General features: G+C 42.4%; 1 protein-coding gene across 7 annotated transcripts in view; it reads left to right on the top strand.

The window, feature by feature from the left end:
- Positions 1-19,113, top strand: part of PRTG (protogenin) — a 158,139-nt gene that overhangs the window by 122,174 nt on the left and 16,852 nt on the right. For all 7 annotated transcript variants that reach the window (XR_016218159.1, XM_089310392.1, XM_089310391.1 and 4 more), the window contains exons 12-16: positions 6,065-6,160; positions 6,746-6,932; positions 7,940-8,067; positions 10,203-10,373; positions 18,288-18,470. Coding sequence is in view for 6 of the 7 variants with exons in the window: in XM_089310392.1 (XP_089166518.1) it covers positions 6,065-6,160; positions 6,746-6,932; positions 7,940-8,067; positions 10,203-10,373; positions 18,288-18,470 (765 nt within the window). In the remaining variant the exon portion in view is untranslated. The remainder of the gene's footprint in view (positions 1-6,064; positions 6,161-6,745; positions 6,933-7,939; positions 8,068-10,202; positions 10,374-18,287; positions 18,471-19,113) is intronic.

Below are 19,113 nucleotides of genomic sequence, written 5' to 3'. Positions count from 1 at the left end.
CCAGGTCTCTAGATTAACAAACTAAAATAATATAGTGACTAGATTCAAGTTTTTTAATCTACAGAGGAGCATGTAGTGAATCTATGCAGCCCATTACTCATAGCTAAAATAGCACTTTTTATTTTTAAAATAGACTCTTTGTAGGGCAGAAAGGGTAGATCATATGTGAACAAGTGTGAATGGGTTTTCTCTTTGAAATTATTTTTTCCAAGTAGTACCTCCTGTACTTGTATTTCTTGCTATGAAAATATTTTCCAAAGGGGCCTCCATTGTGGCATAGCAGGTTAAGCCAGCACTTGCAACACTGCATCCCAAATCAGAGTTGCAGTTTGAGTTCAAGTTCTGGCTGCTCTGCTTCTGGTAGAGCTTCCTGCTTATGTGCTGTGAAGGCAGTGGGCAGTAGCCCAAGTACTGCCTATCAAATAAATAAGTAAAGATTTTTTTAAAGATTTATTTTATTTATTTGAAAGACAGAGGTACAGAGAGAGGTAGAGACAGAGAAAAAGAGGTCTTCCATCCGCTGGTTCACTCCCCAAATGGCCGCAACAGCCAGAACTGGGCCAATCCAGAGTCAGGAGCCAGGAGCTTCTTCCAGGTCTCCCATGTGGGTGCAGGGGCCCAAGGACTTGGGCCATCTTCTACTGCTTTCCCAGGCACATTAGCAGGAAACTAGATAGGAAGTGGAGCAGCCGGAATTCGTTCCACTGGCCACATGGGATGCCAGTGCTGTAGGCCAGTGCTTTAACCTGCTGTACCACAGCACCGTCCTCACGAGTAAATATTTTTAAAACTATTTTCCAAAATTATCCTCATTCTCATTTTACCTTTCTTGTTTGGTTAGAAAGGATGTAGTACCCCCAGTGGACTTGGTTTTCCTGTTTGGTGGTTTACCTTTTCCTGACCTCAGGTCACCGACTGTGAGAAGGACCTCCCTGATGCTTGGCTGATTTCCAAATGGGCATCCGGAGAGCTGCTCCTCTTCCCCTGGGAGTCACTTGAGTCTGTCCTGAGTCAGCAGTAGCCAGGTGCTGGCTCATGGGTGCATTCACGGAGGGATACTTAAGCTGTTTCAGTCTGACCAACAATAACAAAAAAGCTTAATTTTGGGTTTAAGATTCAGTGGAGGCCAGTGCTATGGCCTAGTGGAAAAAGTCACTGCCTGCAGTGCTGGCATCCCATGTGGGCACTGGTTCGAGTCCCAGCTCCTCCATTTCCAGTCCAGCTCCCTGCTACTGTGCCTGGGAAAGCAACAGAGGATGACCTAAGAGCTTGGGCCCCTGCACCCACGTGCAGGAGACCCAGAGGAAGCTCCTGACTTCAGATTGGCTCAGCTGTGTCCAGCCATTGCTACCATTTAGGGAGTGAATCAGTGGGTGGAAGATAGATCTCTCTCTCTCTCAAAAAAAAAAAATTTTGTTTTTAGTGTAAGGTCATTTTTCAGAGACCAAGAGGGGAAAATTTTAAGGTTCCATTTTAGGACACACAAAAAGTAGCCATTCCGGAGGCCAGCTTTGTGGCACTACAAGTTAAGCAGCTGCTGGTGACACCAAGCCCCAACTGCTCTGCATCCCATCAAGCATCCTGCTGATGGACTTTGGAAAGCAGCAGATGGGAGCCGGTCTGTGGTATTGTAGACTGAGCCTCCACCTACGGCGCTGGCATCCCGTGTGGGGGCCAGTTTGTGTCCCAGCTGCTCCTCTTATGATCCTGCTCTCTGCTATGGCCTGGGAAGGAAATGGAGGGGATGGCCCAAGTGTTTGGGCACTTGTACCCACATGCAAGACCTGGAGGAAGCTTCTCGCTCCTGGCTTTGGATCAGCCCAGCTCTGGCCATTGTAGCCGTGTGAGGAGTGAACCAGTGAACCAGGAAGACCTCTGTCTTTCTTTCTCTCTGTCTGCAACTCTGCCTCTCAAATAAATAAATAAATAAAACATCTTTAAAAAGGGGGGCGGGCAGCAGGGGCCGGCGCTGTGACTAAGTGGGTTAACACACCCTGGCCTGAAGTGCTGGCATCCCATATGGGCTCCGGTTCTAGTCCAGGCCTCCTCTTCCAATCCAACTCTCTGCTGTGACCTGGGAAAGCAGTGGAAGATGGCTCAAGTCCTTGGGCCCCTGCACCCATGTGGGAGACCTGGAGGAAGCTCCTGGCTCCTGGCTTCGGATTGGCGCAGCTCCTGCCGTTTTGGCCGTCTGGGGAGTGAACCATCGGAAGGAAGACCACTCTGTCTGTCTTTGCCTCTCCTCTCTGTGTAACTCTGACTTTCGAATAAATAAATAAATCTTTTAAAAGTAAATGTTAGTTAATTAATTCTTTTTTTTTTAAAGTTTGTTTTCTAAAAGTCACCGTTCCAGAGAATTACCCGTGACATGTTGATGGAGTGGTTGTTTGCATTGTGGTAGAAGGTTCAATTTTCTACCTGTACTCAAAGCCCTCATCAAAAGCAGCTTTCCGTGAGAAATGGCTGTCTGCTCGTTTAGCTCCCTGAGGATGGTGTGGGTGGATTCCAATTAGGTAGCTGTTGACCTAAACCAAAATCTCTTTTTCTATTTATTTGGTTTTTAAAGCCTTAAACATTTTTTAGTTAACCATAGTTGTGCATGTGTATGGTGTGACATTTCAGGATAGGTATGCAATCTGTACCAACAGTCAAAATAATACTTTGCTGTGTTGTTACTTTATGATTGGAGACCTCAAATGCCTTTGTTCTTTTTGCTCTGAAAATACATACTGGTTACTGTGAACTGTAGTCACCCCAGCATCCTGAGTAATGATAGGAACTTAGTCCTTCTAACTAACTATAATTGGTACCCGTTCTCCAGCCTCCCTCCAACCCTGTACCCATTCCCATCCCAGCTTCTAGTAATTACTATTGTGTGTTCAAATTGAACTTTTAAGCTTTTGCATATGAGGGAAAACATGTGGTATTTGTCCCATCCTTGGCTAGTTCACTTAACTGAGTGATCTCCAGTTTCATAAACCAGGCTTTTGAATCTTAGAATTCATTGCTAAATTTCAGAACTCGTTTGCATCACAAATCCAACTGTGTGTATGTGTTTTCTAATAATTGTTTTATAAAATACTTGAAAACATGTTTTTTATGTTTTTGGGGCTGGCCCTGTGGCGTGGTGGGGTAAAGCCACCACCTGCAGTGCAAGCATCTTATATGGGCAACCGGTTCAAGTCCTGGCAGCTCCACTTCCAATCCAGCTCTCTGATGTGGCCTAGGAAAGCAGTGGAAGGTGGGCCAAGTACTTGGGCCCTGCACCCTCATGGGAGACCCGGAAGACACTCCTGGCTCCTGGCTCCTGGCTTTGGATCAGCCCAGCTCTGGCTGTTGTAACCATTTGGGGAGTGAACCAGTGGATGTCTGTTTGTCCGTCTGTCTGTCTCTCTCTCTCTGCCTCCCTGTAACTCTGCCTTTCAGATAAATAAATCTAACAAAAAAAAGTTTCTTATAAGAAGACGGACTTAATTGTCCTGACAAAGGCACATGTACTGATACGCTGTACTTTTCATACTAATAGCCACAAGCTCTTGTTTCTTGGGTCACCTTTGTGTGGACTGGAAATTCTCCTAATACTCTTGTAGAGCAGCTTGTGAAACAGCAGTAACATAAACCTTTATAGAATTTTGTGATAGTCAGTTAAGACAGCCTATCTAAAAGACATTTATGTAGGATAATCCTGTTGTCAAGACTATGCTATTATTCCTACCTTTTTCTAGAAAGCACAGAACTTTTCTAAGTTCTAGAAATTTTTCTTCTTGTGGTTTTAATTTTGGGAAAACAAATGGAAATGATAATTTTATATTGTAGGATAGCCTTTTAATACCTTTGAATATTAAACAGTATAATATATTTATAATTTTTAACAATATACAAGAGTATTACTCTGGAGAGTTTCACGAAGTTTGTGTTTTATTTTTATATTTTTGATGCTTGAATTCACTGTAGAATTACTGCTTTTAACGTTTTTTTATTTGAGAGGCAAAGAAACAGGAAGATACCTCCCAGCTACTGGTTCCCTTCCCAAATGGCTGCAGCAGCCAAGGCAGGGCCAGGGCTGAGCCAGGGCTAGAACCTGGAGATGAGAAGTGTATTCATGTCTCCCTCCTTGGTGGAAGGAAGCCCATTAGTTACTTGACTCATCACCTCTGTCTCCTGGGATTTGTATTAGCAGGAAGCTGTCTACAGCCATACCACAGTGAATGCACCCAGTCTTGTCTGTATTAGCAGGAAGCTGGAGTCAGGGCTTGGAGCCCCCAGTCAAACCTGGGCATTCTGATGTGGGATGCAGGCATCTTTTTTGGACAGAGTTAGACAGTGAAAGAGAGAGACAGAGAGAAAGGTCTTCCTTTTGCCATTGGTTCACCCCCCAAGTGGCCGCTATGGCCAGCATGTTGTGCCGATCCGAAGCCAGGAACAAGGTGCTTTCTCCTGGTCTCCCATGCTGGGCCATCCTCCACTGCACTCCCTGGCCACAGCAGAGAGCTGGACTGGAAGAGGAGCAACTGGGACAGAATCCAGTGCCCCGACCGGGACTAGAACCCGGGGTGCCAGTGCTGCAGGTGGAGGATTAGCCTAGTGAGCCACGGCACCGGCCTGCAGGCATCTTAATTATTGTACTCAACGCCTGTTCCTAAAATAAAATAATCTTCTTTAATTCCAAGTCTTTTTGTATATTGGAGATCTGTCTATCTATATCTATATATATTCAAGAGAATTGTCTTCCCTTATGAAATACTGTTTGTGTTTGTCTTATTATTACTTTGAGAAGTATAGTAGAGGAATTTTTTAAGTAATATTTATTTTTACCCTAAAAACACATAATTTTATAATTAAACATCATCATAAACAGTTAATTTTAAATGTATTCACATTGGAGCTGGTGTTGTGGCACAGAGGCTTAAGCTGCCATTGCCACCTGCAATGCCAGCATTCCAAATGACTGATGGTTCAAGTCTCAACTGCTCCACATTTTTTTAGGTTATGAAATAATTTATTTCAGACTTTAGCCAGTTTTCATGAAGTATTTGTCTCCAACTTCAGTGTACTCCAACATTAATTTATGATAAACAGGACAGTGATTAAGATTAGCCACTTTTCAAACTGCAATTTTGAAATCATAGAAATGGGCAATTAAGTTCATCTAGTCAAAATCTTCACTCAAGTGATGATCAAATGGCCTGTAAAAATCTCTAAAAGAAACTGACCCTTGAGGCAACACACACAAAAATTAGAAAAATATGAAACCTCTCTATCCCAAGCACCAATGGAGGCTCAGCAATTAGACATACAAATCCTAATGACAGGTCCTCCCCACTGGAAAACCCTGAGTTTTTAAAAAAAGTATCCTCTTGAAGAAAATTTTTAAAGTCAATCAGCTAAGAGTTTATGATGATTTTTCCCCCTCCCAGAGCCCTGAAAAATTTGCTTTAGTGAGCATGGGATGGACTTTAGATTTAGTATTGTAATAGCTAATGAGCACCAGTAGAGGGAGCCCAACTCACTTTTGTTGAATTTATCTGTCAAGTTGAAAATGTAAGTTTGTATAAAGGATACATTTAGAGTAATAAAGCTAAAACTTAACACACTGTATATATAAATGTTCAAAGCCATTAAAGGATGCCAATTATAATTTTCTGTAACTTTGATGAAATAGGTAATCAAACTTTAATCTTCATGCTCTTAAGTAAAGTATCTTCAACTGTAACTGCTTCAAAAAAAAGCTCTTTGTAGTGTATGTAACCTCCTGTAAATCTATCAAGCAATGCAAGGTTTTGAAAACCAAGATGCTGTCTGATCAGCTCACAGGGCAGGGTGGAAGAGAAGTTGTAGTGTGATTGTTTGAAACTAGGTTAAGTAAAGTAAAATAATTGTTAATCATATTAGCAAGGCCATATAAAGGTGAATGAAGTATAGGGAGAGAAAAAAGTGTTTGTATTATTTATAACTTTTGCTCATTTGAAAAAATTTTAAGCCAAAATCTAGGAATGCTCCATCAAGAACCCTTGCCCGTGTCTAGAGGGCTGATCCTGATGCTAACCTGTTGGTTTCTTTACAGACCCCAGAAGAAAATACCATGTGAGGCTGCTGGCTTACAACAGCGTGGAGGACGGCTACCAGGCAGATCAGACCGTCAGCACCCCGGGCTGCGTGTGTAAGTCAGAGCTGTGGGGCTTGTCCCGCTGAGGCTGAAGCTCTGTCTCCTTCTCCTTTATTACTACTCGGAAGTCTTGGTCGTTTAATTGCTTCGCATTGTTTATGCTGTCTAGCATAGTTGTCTTGATTGTTCAATACCTATTTAAGTGAGATGTATTGAACTATAAGTACCTGCTTTAATTTTGCATGCAAAAGACCACTGGATATTTAACTGGGAAAAGTAACTGCTGAATACTTACACTTTTAATTTTCCTTTGCTTTTGCCATGAGGTTAGTTGTTTCTCTACATTTGCTGTTCAGTTTTATTGCTACTAAAGAAGGCAGCATCTACCACTGGTTTTCTGAATGTCATTGGCTGGTAGGTTCAGTGTTCTAATGTTAAATGCTGATAAAATGTGACTCATTTTCTCACATAAGGGTTGTTTGGGTCTGGATGATGTATCTCTAAACCACTGAGAATCTCTGGTGAAAAAGATCTAAAACCAGCCTGTAGGGTATGAGATTTTATGATTCTACTGTTTTACCACTTTGCACATTAAGTGTTATGTGTTGTGCAGTAAATGAACGTTATCTTTTTCAATAGCTGTCCGTGATCGTATGGTCCCTCCTCCACCACCACCCCACCATCTCTATGCGAAGGCTAACACCTCATCTTCCATCTTCCTGCACTGGAGGAGGCCTGCGTTCACCACTGCACAAATCATTAACTACACCGTGCGCTGTAACCCTGTGGGCCTGCAGAATGCTTCTCTGGTTCTGTACCTTCAAACGTATGTAGCTTCTGTCAATCCTGGTTTCCTGGCCCTCCTCCCCCGTCATAATTCCTTTCACCCAGCTTGGGCCCCGTTTGTTTCAGGACTGATCTTTCTTATATAATGGCTGGTTTGGCATAGAGTTTGGCATACTTACCATATTCAGTTCTGAAAACTGTACTTTTTGACATTAATTTACATAAGTAATTTTTTCTGAGCCCCTTGCAGAAAAACTGGACAAGATGCTATTGTTATTTTGAAGTGACTAAACATAGCGCAGTTGAAAAAAGAAACAAAAGACTGTTTTCATGCTGGCAGCAAAGAGTAGAGCTAGTTTTAACTCTGTAATTCTGTTTTCTAGGTTAGAGTTAGAGATATGGCCATCCTAGTCTTTAAAAGAGTGATTTGACTTCCAGGCTTTTTTTTTTTTTTTTAATTTATTTTATTTTTTGACAGGCAGAGTGGACAGTGAGAGAGAGAAACAGAGAGAAAGGTCTTCCTTTGCCGTTGGTTCACCCTCCAATGGCCGCCGTGGCCGGCGCGCTGCGCTGATCCAAAGCCAGGAGCCAGGTGCTTCTCCTGGTCTCCCATGGGGTGCAGGGCCCAAGTACTTAGGCCATCCTCCACTCCACTCCCTGGCCACAGCAGAGAGCTGGCCTGGAAGAGGGGCCACCGGGACAGAATCCGGCGCCCTGATTGGGACTAGAACCCGGTGTGGCGGCGCTGCAAGGCGAAGGATTAGCCTAGTGAGCCGCGGCGCCGGCTCAACTTCCAGGCTTTTTAAGGGAAATGCCTTTGTGTTGGGACATTTCAGTACTGTAAATTTCGTAGTTTCCTTTCAGGCAGCTTGTAGCTTCTATCTGTAGGATAATAGCAAATGTAGTATTTTAGTAGTTACTTTAGAATACTCTTTTAGTCCAAAAACCCCACAGTAGGTTAAACCTTACCTGTTGGTTGGAAATACTCACAATTTTATGAAAACAATGTGCTAGCAGCATTAATAATGTCATAACCCATTATTGTAGATCGGAAACTCACATGCTGGTTCAAGATTTAGAACCAAACACCAAATATGAATTTGCTGTTCGACTGCACGTGGATCAACTTTCCAGTCCTTGGAGCCCTGTAGTCTACCATTCTACACTTCCAGAAGGTAAAGACAGCACCTCCCTTTATGGCTATTACCTTTTTAAAAATTTAAGGAAATATTTAAATATATTTGTCACTTTAGGGAGGGCTACCCTGTTTGCCACCTAACTGTTGATTTGTACCTATGAGGATTCTTCAAAGAATTTATGAAAAATGGAATTAAAAGATATGTTTATTTTGATGTAAAAAAGTTGAAATCTATGCATAATTTTTTCATAGTATGTATTCATGGACTTTTTGAAGACCTCGTCATATTCATGGCTTTGAAAATTTTTTGCCTCAAAATATCACACAACTTTTAAAGATTGGTTTTTGTTTAAAAGGCAAAAGGCAAAGTGAAAGAGAGAAAGGGAAAAACAGAGAGACTTTCTGCCTGTTGGTTCACTTCCTAAATGGCCACAGTGGCCTGGACTGGACCAGGCTGAAGCCAAGAGCGAGAAACTCCATTTTAGTCTCCCACAGGGGTGGCAGAAAACCAAGTGCTCAATCCGTCTCTGCTGCCTTCCCAGGCACGTTATCAGGAAGCTGTATTGGAAGCCATTACAGCCAGGACTTGAACCAGCACTTTAATATGGAATGCTGGCATCTCAAGTCGTGGTTTAACCTGCTGAGCCACAATACTAGCCCCTATAATTATATTTTAATTCTATTTCCATGAACTTTTTGAAGTACTTTATTGCATTTTATTTGTAAACTTTTGAAATTTCTTTATCATATTTAAATGTTTTCTTACTAAAAAAATGCATGAGCAAATGGTCTTAATTTTAGTGTCTTGGCCCGCGCCGCCGCTCACTAGGCTAATCCTCCACCTAGCGGCGCCGGCACACCAGGTTCTAGTTCCGGTCGGGGCGCCGGATTCTGTCCCAGTTGCCCCTCTTCCAGGCCAGCTCTCTGCTGTGGCCAGGGAGTGCAGTGGAGGATGGCCCAGGTGCTTGGGCCCTGCACCCCATGGGAGACCAGGAAAAGCACCTGGCTCCTGGCTCCTGCCATCGGATCAGCGCGGTGCGCTGGCCGCAGCGCGCCGGCCGCAGCGCGCCAGCCGCGGCGGCCATTGGAGGGTGAACCAACGGCAAAGGAAGACCTTTCTTTGTCTCTCTCTCTCACTGTCCACTCTGCCTGTTTAAAAAAAAAAATTTTTAGTGTCTTTTAAGAAAGTTTTTCTTTTTTTAAAGTCAGGTGTGCTGTTAAAGACTGTACCCAAATGATTTTAAATAGAAGGAAGGGAATAATGTATTTGTTGATGACCTCAGGAGCCTACATTGGAACCCATTTCTCTGTGGGTGGTGGGTTGATAACTGTGTACAGTGCATATATATATATATGAATGATTGAGCACTGACTGTATAGCTTACCTATGCCTATAGCTAAAACAGTTCGTATCTCTAAACCTGCACTTCCTTATCTCTAGAATGAGGGTGAAGGACTAGATGATTATTAAGGGTCACTCCTGGTCTGTTTTAATTATGCTGAGAAAAAGCAGGAGACACTTAAGTCAGCAAGTTTTGGCAATAGTCCATGTGAAACATGATACTGAAAACCAGCTCTTCACACTTTTAGCTCCTATAAAGTGTGGAGTCAACTAAAATTCTAAGATTTTACTACTTTTTATAGATACAGGTTGTTAAGAGTTGAGTCTACCCTATCACCTCACTGATTCACAATGTTTGAGGGAATAACTGAATGTTTTGGTCTCAGAAGCATTTTCTTCAGTGCCCTGGTAGATCAGGTTCCATTAATATTCTGTTCATTGCAGTAAGAACTATAATTTAACTCAGTGTGATGAGGTGAAGCTTATTACTACCAGTGGAGTTGTAAGCATGTCTAGTTAGCAATTTAGCAGACTGTATCAGGAGCCCTAAAAATGCAATCCTTTTGATTTAGTGATTTCCCTTCTAGGAATATGCCATCTCTTTTATGTTTTTTAATGTCTTAAACATTATAAAAATGAGCTTTCAGAAAAAGAAGAAAAAAGTAGTTCTTTATTATTCTCACCAGTAGTCTTTAAAAGCTATGGTTTTGATTGTTTTTTTTTTTAATAGCATTTTCTAGTTTTTCAAATTCTTTTCTCTCAGCCAGGTATAGGAGTGTTTATGAATTATTTTATCCTAGTAATACAGTCTTTTTTTCATATGTGCACAGCCCCAGCAGGCCCACCAGTTGGAGTAAAAGTGACGTTGATAGAAGATGACACTGCTCTGGTTTCTTGGAAACCCCCTGATGGCCCAGAGACGGTTGTGACACGGTACACGATCCTGTATGCATCCAGAAAAGCCTGGATTGCAGGGGAGTGGCAAGTCCTCCACCGTGAAGGTAAGCGGGACCACCCGTGACCAAGGAGAATGGAAAGTAAGATTGTTAGCAATAAGGAAACAGAGAAAGTAGGTCTAGAGTTTGCCTTGAATTTATATGAGTTTATATTTTTATATAGAGTGAATAACAAATTACTAAAGATTTCAGTTATACTTAAAAAGCATTGGGAAGCCACTGAATGCTGCTGATTTCCAGGGACAAGCAATTAGCACAGCAGTTAAGACACTGGCCAGGACACCCACCCCCCATATTGGAGTGCCTGGGTTCGAGTCCTGACCTGGCTCCTAATTCCAGCTTCCTGCTAAGGCAAACTGCAGTGCAGTGCTGACTGCTCAAATAATTGGGCTCCTGCCACCAATGTAAGGGACCCGAATTGAGTTCCAGGCTCCTGGCCCAACCCCGGTCATTGTGGGCATTTGGTGAGTGACACAGCAAATGGGCATTCCCTTTAGCTGTTTCTCTCTTTCTCTCTCTATCCCTTAAATAAACAAAATAAATACATAAAACTTAAGAAAGAATGGCTTGCGTTTCAGAAAGACCAGTTTTACTGTTGTGAGTAGAAGAGATTTGGTTGAAGAGTGAGGGCAAGAGCACTACAGAGGGCTTGTTAGGAAGTAGTCATGGTGATCCAGGAAAGAGATGATGAGCCTGGGCTAGGATGGTCGGGGATTCAGACAGAAAGGAGAGGGTGGTGGAAAGATAAATATGAAGGAGATACTAACAGAGCCTGATAGCTTGGAGAGGAGAGAGAAAGATGGTTAGGGGAGGGAGAATTGTGTGTACTTACTAGGTTTCTGGTAACGATGCAGCTCGTACTAGAGTAAGAAACACTGGAAAAAGACCTAGCTTACGGAAGAAGACCTTTGAACTGCCAACATGACCCACAGGCAAATCAGTGGCCTTGTATGAGTACCAGTGTCCACTGAAGTATTAAGAGAATGAATTACTATGTAAAAGCACTGGATTTAAATTTTTAACACTATTTAATTTTAGTTAGACACTGAATTAGAAAACTCTAACATTGTTATTGCTTGCTTTCAGCATTATAACCTTTGGTAAATCACGAATCTTTCATTCAGGCACATTCCATGAACCACTTTTGGGTTGGGCCACCATTATTTTGTTGCTTCCCTAGGAACGACATGTGTGCTGGGGAAAGAACTGTCTGTCAAGCAGCCTGTCCAAAAAAAAAAAAAAAAAGATTAAAAGATTAAGAAGGATTCCAAGAAGGAAACTTGTTGGCATATTCTAAACACACTATAGTACTGGGCACTTTGGCATACACTTGACCTTTTACAGAAATATATACCCAATAAAGAAAATAACCCATATATGTATGCAGATAAACTCTTTATACAGTTATAAAACAAGCAAGTGATAAATTTAACTGGAGGATTTTTTTTAAAGGTGCATTTATTTGAAAGAGTGACAGAGAGAGATCTTTCATCTGCTAGTCCACTCCCCAAATGCCTGAAGTAGCTGGGAGCCAGGAGCCAGGAACTCCATCCAGATCACCCACTTGAGTGACAGGCACCCAAGTGGATTATCATCAACTGCCTTCCCAAGTGCATTTACAGGAAGTTGAATCTGAAGCAGAGTAGCCAGGACTCAAGCTGGCACTGCAGTGTGGAATGTGGGCATCCCAGGTGGCAGCTTAACCTGCTCCATAATGCTTGCCCCTGGCTAGAGTTCTGATAGTTGTATGTTCATACTGAAGCAGAACCCCCACTGTAAAGGTTTCCTGGTCACTGAAGAGACTTGAAAGCAGCAAGTACTTAGCAGCAACATGATCTTATAATTGTGCCAATTATTTATTGCTGTCTAACCACTCTCAAACTTTAAAGAACCATTTTGCTTTCTTCCAATTCCTTGCATGTGCAGTTTTGGCTGGAATCACCAGGGCAGTTCTTTTTGTCTCTCATGAGGCTGCTGGCATCTCACAGTTTTGGTATGGATATGAGTCATCTAAAAATAGCAAGAGAGGATTTCAGAATCAGGAAAAGGGAGGAAGTCCCATATGGAAAGCTTTCCAAGCCTCTGTTTGTGTCATACTTACTAAGGTCCCAGATAGCAGAGCAAGCCACATGGCCAAGTCCAAAGTCATTGTGGATCTGGCTGCCCAAGGGTGTAAATAGATCAAGGGGTAGTTCACTGGGGGTCTTTTTTATTTATTTATTTATTTTATTTATTTGAAAGAGTTACAGAGAGAAGTAGAGACAGAGAGAGAGGTCCTCCATCCGCTGGTTCACTCCTCAGATGGCTACAAGGGCCAGGGCTGAGCCAATCCGAAGCCAGGAGCCAGGAGCAGGGGCCCAAGCACTTGGGCCATCCTCCACTGCCCTCCCAGGCCATAGCAGAGAGCTGCATCGGAAGAGGAGCAGCTGGGACTAGAAACAGCGCCCATATGGAATGCCGGTGCTTCAGGCCAGGGCTTTAACCCGCTGCACCACAGTGCCGGCCCCTCACCGGTGTCTTTAATGTTGCCGTCTGCCACAGTAATCTTAATGTATAATTCAGTTTCAGTTATTCAGTTCCAAAATGATTTATTGGCACAGTGCTTGGCCAGATGAGAAACCTGATTTGATGAGGTGTCACAAGTATTATTAATAAAGAATTTTGGTCACAGGAGTGTATATCTTACGTTCTCCATTTGTACCTGCCTGAAAAGAAACAATATTTTGTTTTGACTCTTTTTACATGCTGTCATTTATGTGTTTGAGACAGAGCTCAGAAACAGCATTTTGTCTCATTGATGTCTCAGTAGTGAAATGGACTATAATTGCAGGTTTTTCCATCTGGGTAAGCCTTTCTGTAATGATGCACAGGAAAAAGTAATCTAGGTGTTGGTTGGTGCAATTTTAAGAAACATTTTCAGTGAATAGCTTTTGTCATTTGTTAAATGTAGAGAACCTTTTTTTGTAGCTAATGCTGGCAATTCAGAGAGTAAACAATATAAGTGAAAAACAATTGTGTTTACTTTTTTTTTGAGAGAGAAATATAAAGGATTTGACTCACCCACATTTAAATTAAAAGCAAGGACTACAACATGGCACTTAAAGGGAAAAAAGGTAAACTTATATGTAAATTATAACAACTTTTCAGAAGTTGATAGTGTAGAAAGAGAAGGAAAAAGAAGATAGAAGTTGCGAATTTCTCTTACCAATATGCTTGTTAATATTCTCTACATATTAGGTTTATACATAATTACATACATATTTAATTCAAAAATTTAATAATACAGTAATATGTTTTATGGCTCAAAACACTTTTAAAATGCTTTTGGTGAGTTTATATATGTGGTTGAGCAGAAACATAAAATTATATTTGCGTAAAACTTGAAGTGGGTCAGAAGTTACAGCCTTTACCTCTATTCAGATTTATGTTTAAATCAAAAAGATGCTGGGAGAAGTTATCCTGTATCTCAGTGATTTCTGAACTATGTTCTTAGTTTTGTTTTCTGATTATACAGAGGTATCTTTAAAAAAAAAGAAAGTTTTGCAATTAATTGAATTTGAGAAATACAATATACCATATTAGTGATTCACATTGAAAATTTAGAATCCTTGCACTGAAAGAATCTTTTCTATCAATTTGCCAAATGAATTATAATGCCAGTAGTAGAAATATACTCATTTATTAAACAAATTCTTTCTCATGATCCTGTCTGCCAGGCTCTGTTATAGGCAATGGCAATGTCATCGTATATAGACCAGCTAACCAGCAAATATATGAATTTTCAGGTAGTATCGTGAATGCTGTAAAGCCGTAAAAGGGAAAAAGTGATGGAGTTCATAGTATAGTAAATTGTCTTGGAAGAAATGATACCCAGACATAGCTCTGTCTGGGGAAAGTGCAAAGACCCTGAGGCACAAATGAGAGGAACAAGAAAGCCAAGGAGCCTGGAGCGAAGGGAAGAGCAGGCAGTAAGAAATGGGGTAGGGAAGCAGCCAAGGGCAAACCTTGCACACCAGACTAGGCAGTGGGAGGCTTAGCGTGTGGGAGAGGGAGAGACCCAGAGATCCAGCTTTGTTGTCAGTATGTGTCAGTAGATGATACTTAAGTCTACTATTTTTTTATTTTTTTTTATTTTTTGACAGGCAGAGTGGACAGTGAGAGAGAGAGACAGAGAGAAAGGTCTTCCTTTGCCGTTGGTTCACCCTCCAATGGCCGCTGTGGCCAGCTCACCGTGCTGATCCGAAGCCAGGAGCCAGGTACTTCTCCTGGTCTCCCATGGGGTGCAGGGCCCAAGCACTTGGGCCATCCTCCACTGCACTCCCGGGCCACAGCAGAGAGCTGGCCTGGAAGAGGGGCAACTAGGACAGAATCCGGCACCCCGAACGGGACTAGAACCCCGTGTGCCGGCGCCGCAAGGCGGAAGATTAGCCTAGTGAGCCACGGCGCCAGCCGATGATATTTAAGTCTATACAACTGGAAAAACTCACTTGGAGCTCCTGGAGAGGCCAGAGAAAGGTCTTAGACTGTACCAACCCTGAAATCTTAGCCCTTTATGTTCATTTTTAATGCATTTTTTTAAATTTTTTTGAAAAGCAGAGTTAGAAAGGAAGAGAGACAGAGAAAGAGAGAGATCTTCCATCCTCTGGTTTGCTCCTCAAATGCCCACAACAGCCAGGGCTGGGACAGGCTGAAGCCAGGAGCCTGGAGCTTCTTCCAGGTTTCCAGTGTGAGTGCAGGGGCCCAAGCAATTAGGCCATCTTCCACTGTTTTCCTAGGCACATCAGAAGGGATGTGGATCAGAAGTGCAACAGCCAGGACTTGAACTGGCACCCCCATGGCATGCCAATATGGCAGGTGGAGGCTTAACGTACTACTGCACAGCACTGGCCCCTATGTTTATTTCTTAAGTGAGTACGCCCTCCTTTTCTCACAAGTGGCTTGCATTGTACTGTAAATTCGACTAGCATTAATTAAAACGATCTTAAGCCAGGCATTCTGTGAGCACCTTAAGGTACTCAAATATGGAAAAAAAATTTTTTTCTGGAACTGTTGTTATGGTGCAATGGGTTAAACTGCTGCAAGCAACTCCAGTGTACCATACAGGCCCTGGTTTGGGTTGCAGCTACTCTGCTTCCAATCCAGCTCCCTGCTAATGCACCTGGGAAAGCAACAGAGGGTGGTGCAGGCTCCTGGCTTCTGCCTCACCCATCCCTGGCCATTGCAGCCATTTGAGGAGTAAACCAGCAGATGGAAGATCTCACTGTCTGCCTCTCTCTGTAACTCTGCCTTTCAAATAAATAAGTCTTTTTTTTTTTTTTCCCTTCATGTCAGAAGAGGAGTCAGGTGAGAAAGGAAAGTTACTGTCATCAAGTGTATACACTTGGGTCAGACACTTGCCAGTGCTAATTTAATCCTTAGAACAATTAAATGAGGAGGAAACTATTGTCCCCATGAGGAAAGTACAGTTCGATAATGTGCTCTGAGTCACGTATTGCTTAATTGATAGTGTGCCAAGTTTTGATCCACATTGCTATGACACTGAGCCCGTTACACTGTCTTGCCTCAAAATTCCTAGTCTGGCTGAAGACTGAGATGTCTATTAAAGGCAGTAGACTGAAATAATCACATTAATTGAGATTGAGACAATCTACTGAGAGGACGTAGGGACACTCACTCTCTTTAGTATTTGGGAAAAGTGCTTTGAATGTGCTTATGGGAGGATCAGAATGCATAAATAGTTTCCTTTCTCTCAATCCCACTTTTTCTGGGGAAAGGGACACTGCAGATCCACTTGGAAAATATTACTACAGCAGAAGACTTTTCGTTTCTGTTATGGATTATTTTTTGTCAAGCATTTTTAAAAATTAAATCTATTCTGATGATAAAACGGAAACTTAATTTGTATGTCTCTTTGTGAAGAAATTAAATGTTCTTCCTTTTAGCTCATTGTAACATATCACAACACATCTTTGTTTTTTAATGCATCTGCTTAAAAACGTAACAGTGGAAAGACTTCCTGGTTCTAAATAGGAGGTCAGTTTGTTTATTTAACAGTTGTGTACTCAAGTAGCTCACACTCTGTCCAAGCCAAGTTGAAACCAGAGAACATGAAAACAAGTCCTGTTCGGGCTGCTGGCATTGCTTTTGGAGGTTTGGCTGCCTCCTAACATGTGACCTGCAGAGGTGGCCTTTGTATCATGCCTCAGCTCTAAGATCACCCCCTATTTCACTTGCATAATGAGCTATGTTCTAGCAAGTCCACTGGAGCAGCTGGCTCTGCCCTGAAGGTGGCTGCAGGAAGCCAGGGGAAGCGCTTCAAAGCTGTTGTAAGGCTGCCCCGAGTCAGGAAGGAGAGGTGAAACCACCACAGGAAAGCACGTCTGCCCACCGATGCAGTGCCGGAACAGCTTCCTGGTTGGATTTCTGTCACACCTGCCTTCTTAACCTCGGGATTAATTCCTAGGGTGGAAGTCTCTCTTGTGAGAAACGCTTCAGTGCAGTAGGAAAACAAGAGAAGAAAGATGACTCAAGCAATATTGGTATCCAAACAGGAGTGAATCCTCCCTGGCGGTCATGCCAGTAGAGAAAATGCCTTCGGAGAGAACATATCATATATGAAATGATCCCCTTTGGAGAGACATGATCTTAGATCACTGGTGGAAATTTTGAGAGTTAATCTGAGTTACAGGTCTTCAGCAGATTTGAGACTGCCGTCAAACTTTGAGTTTTCTTTCCTCGTTACCTTGAAGAAACCTGAGATAATGATAAGTCTGTGAAGGATTTATTCATGCTTTCAAAAATAGGTTGTTTTGTATTACTTCTGATTTAAGAGGGGAAAAATAGCGTCATCTATCCTAGCTACGACCACATGTAATTTAAACATTTCTTATAAGGGGGGCAAGCCTCTCACTTTGGATTTTTAAGTCCCAGTACAGTCCTTGCTTCTGGATTAATTACCTACCATTTTCTGCGTATGTTTGAAATGTTTCATAATGGAATGTTTTAATGTCATTTGAATGAAAAAATGAAACATTTCAAATCTATATATATTTTAAACATACACATAACACACACGTATCTCCAAACACAAATGCATGCTACTTTAAGAATTATTACTAAAACAAAATTACAGAGAGAGATTCTGTGGAGAAGTGTGCATGGTACAGTGTCAAATGAAAACTCTAGCTGGTTTGAGACCTAGCTGTTCCACTTCTGATCCAGCTCCCTGCTATGGCCTGGGAAAGCCAGACCCAATTATTTGGGCTCCTGTACCCATGTGGGAGACCTGGAAGAAGCTCCTGGCTCCTGACTCCGGATCAGCCCGGCTCTGGCTGTCACAGCCATTTGGGGAGTGAACCAGTGGATAGAAAACTCTCTTTCTCTTTCTCTGTCTCTCTGTCTCTGCCTCTGCCTCTGCCTCTGCCTCTCTCTCTCTGTAACTCTGCCTTTCAAATAAATCAATCAATCTTTCACACAAAAAAAAGGTACATGCAGTAAATGTTTTCACACATGTGCAGACAATACACTGAAGTGTCAGTATAAAATTTTCATTTTTTAAAAAAGGCTTATTTATTTGAAAGGCAAAGTTACACAGAGGCAGAGAGAGGGAAAGAAATAGCTCTTCCATCCACTGGTTGACTCCCCAATGGCTGCCCATACACTTGGGCCATTTCCGCTGCTTTCACAGGCACATTAACAGGGAACTGGATTGGAAGTGGGGCAGCCAAAACTCAAACTGGGTCCATATGGGATGCTGGCACTGTAGGCAGTGGCTTTACATGCTACACCACAGCACCAGCCCCCAAAATTGTCATTTTCTTATGTATATTTTCCAAATGTTGTAGAGTAAAAACATATCACTTTGACAATAAGAAAAATAGCTTTTGAAATAAGTGACCACATTTGCATAATTGAAAGAATAAAAAAAGTTTACTAAATTTGTACTTGACGATTTCATAGGGGCAATAACCATGGCATTGCTGGAAAACCTGGTGGCAGGAAATGTATACATTGTCAAGATATCTGCATCCAACGAGGTGGGAGAAGGACCCTTCTCAAATTCTGTGGAGCTGGCAGTCCTTCCAAAGGAAACTTCTGAATCAAATCAGAGGCCCAAGCGTTTAGATTCTGCTGATGCCAAAGGTCTGTACACGATCACTGTGATTTGTCATCTGAAAAAAACAGAACAAAAATGAAGTATTTTTTGGCTCCTACAATTGCCGCATCCCTAAACCTGCATGGGTTCTTTAAATGGTTGCCATTGGGGTTCTGATGTTATGGGGCTGTGTGACTTGTGGGTACTCCTAGAAGGATGTGAAATTGTCAAGAATAAACTGCTCTTCTCATACTCCTGTGTTCCCAGTTAACTTCTCTCCCAGCTGTGCAGCCACCAAGACAGATGAGCTGCACCACCTGTGGAGTAAGTTAGGCGAGTGGGCTTCCTGGTTTGGAAACAGCCAGCCGTGGTGGTTGTGAGACTCAGGCTTAGAAGGGCATGGTTTTTATTAAGAGTTCTCACTACAGCACAGCTGCCTTTCCAGAAAGTTATTTTTTCCCCAGAAAAGCAATTGGAAAGTTATTTTTTTTAAATCATCTTATTTGGGAACCGGCGCTATGGCTCACTTGATTAATCTTCTGCCTGCGGCATCGGCATCCCATATGGGCGCCGGGTTCTAGTCCTGGTTGCTCCTCTTCCAGTCCAGCTCTCTGCTGTGGCCCAAGAAAGCAGTGGAGGATGGCCCAAGTGCTTGGGCCCTGCACCCGCATGGGAGACCAGGAAAAAGCA

Source organism: Oryctolagus cuniculus, chromosome 12 (assembly GCF_051225735.1).
Source record: "Oryctolagus cuniculus isolate XC-2025 breed Fujian yellow rabbit chromosome 12, ASM5122573v1, whole genome shotgun sequence".
NCBI lineage: Eukaryota > Metazoa > Chordata > Mammalia > Lagomorpha > Leporidae > Oryctolagus > Oryctolagus cuniculus.
Note: the sequence above shows the minus strand (reverse complement) of the source record. Positions and strands in the feature narration are given on the sequence as shown.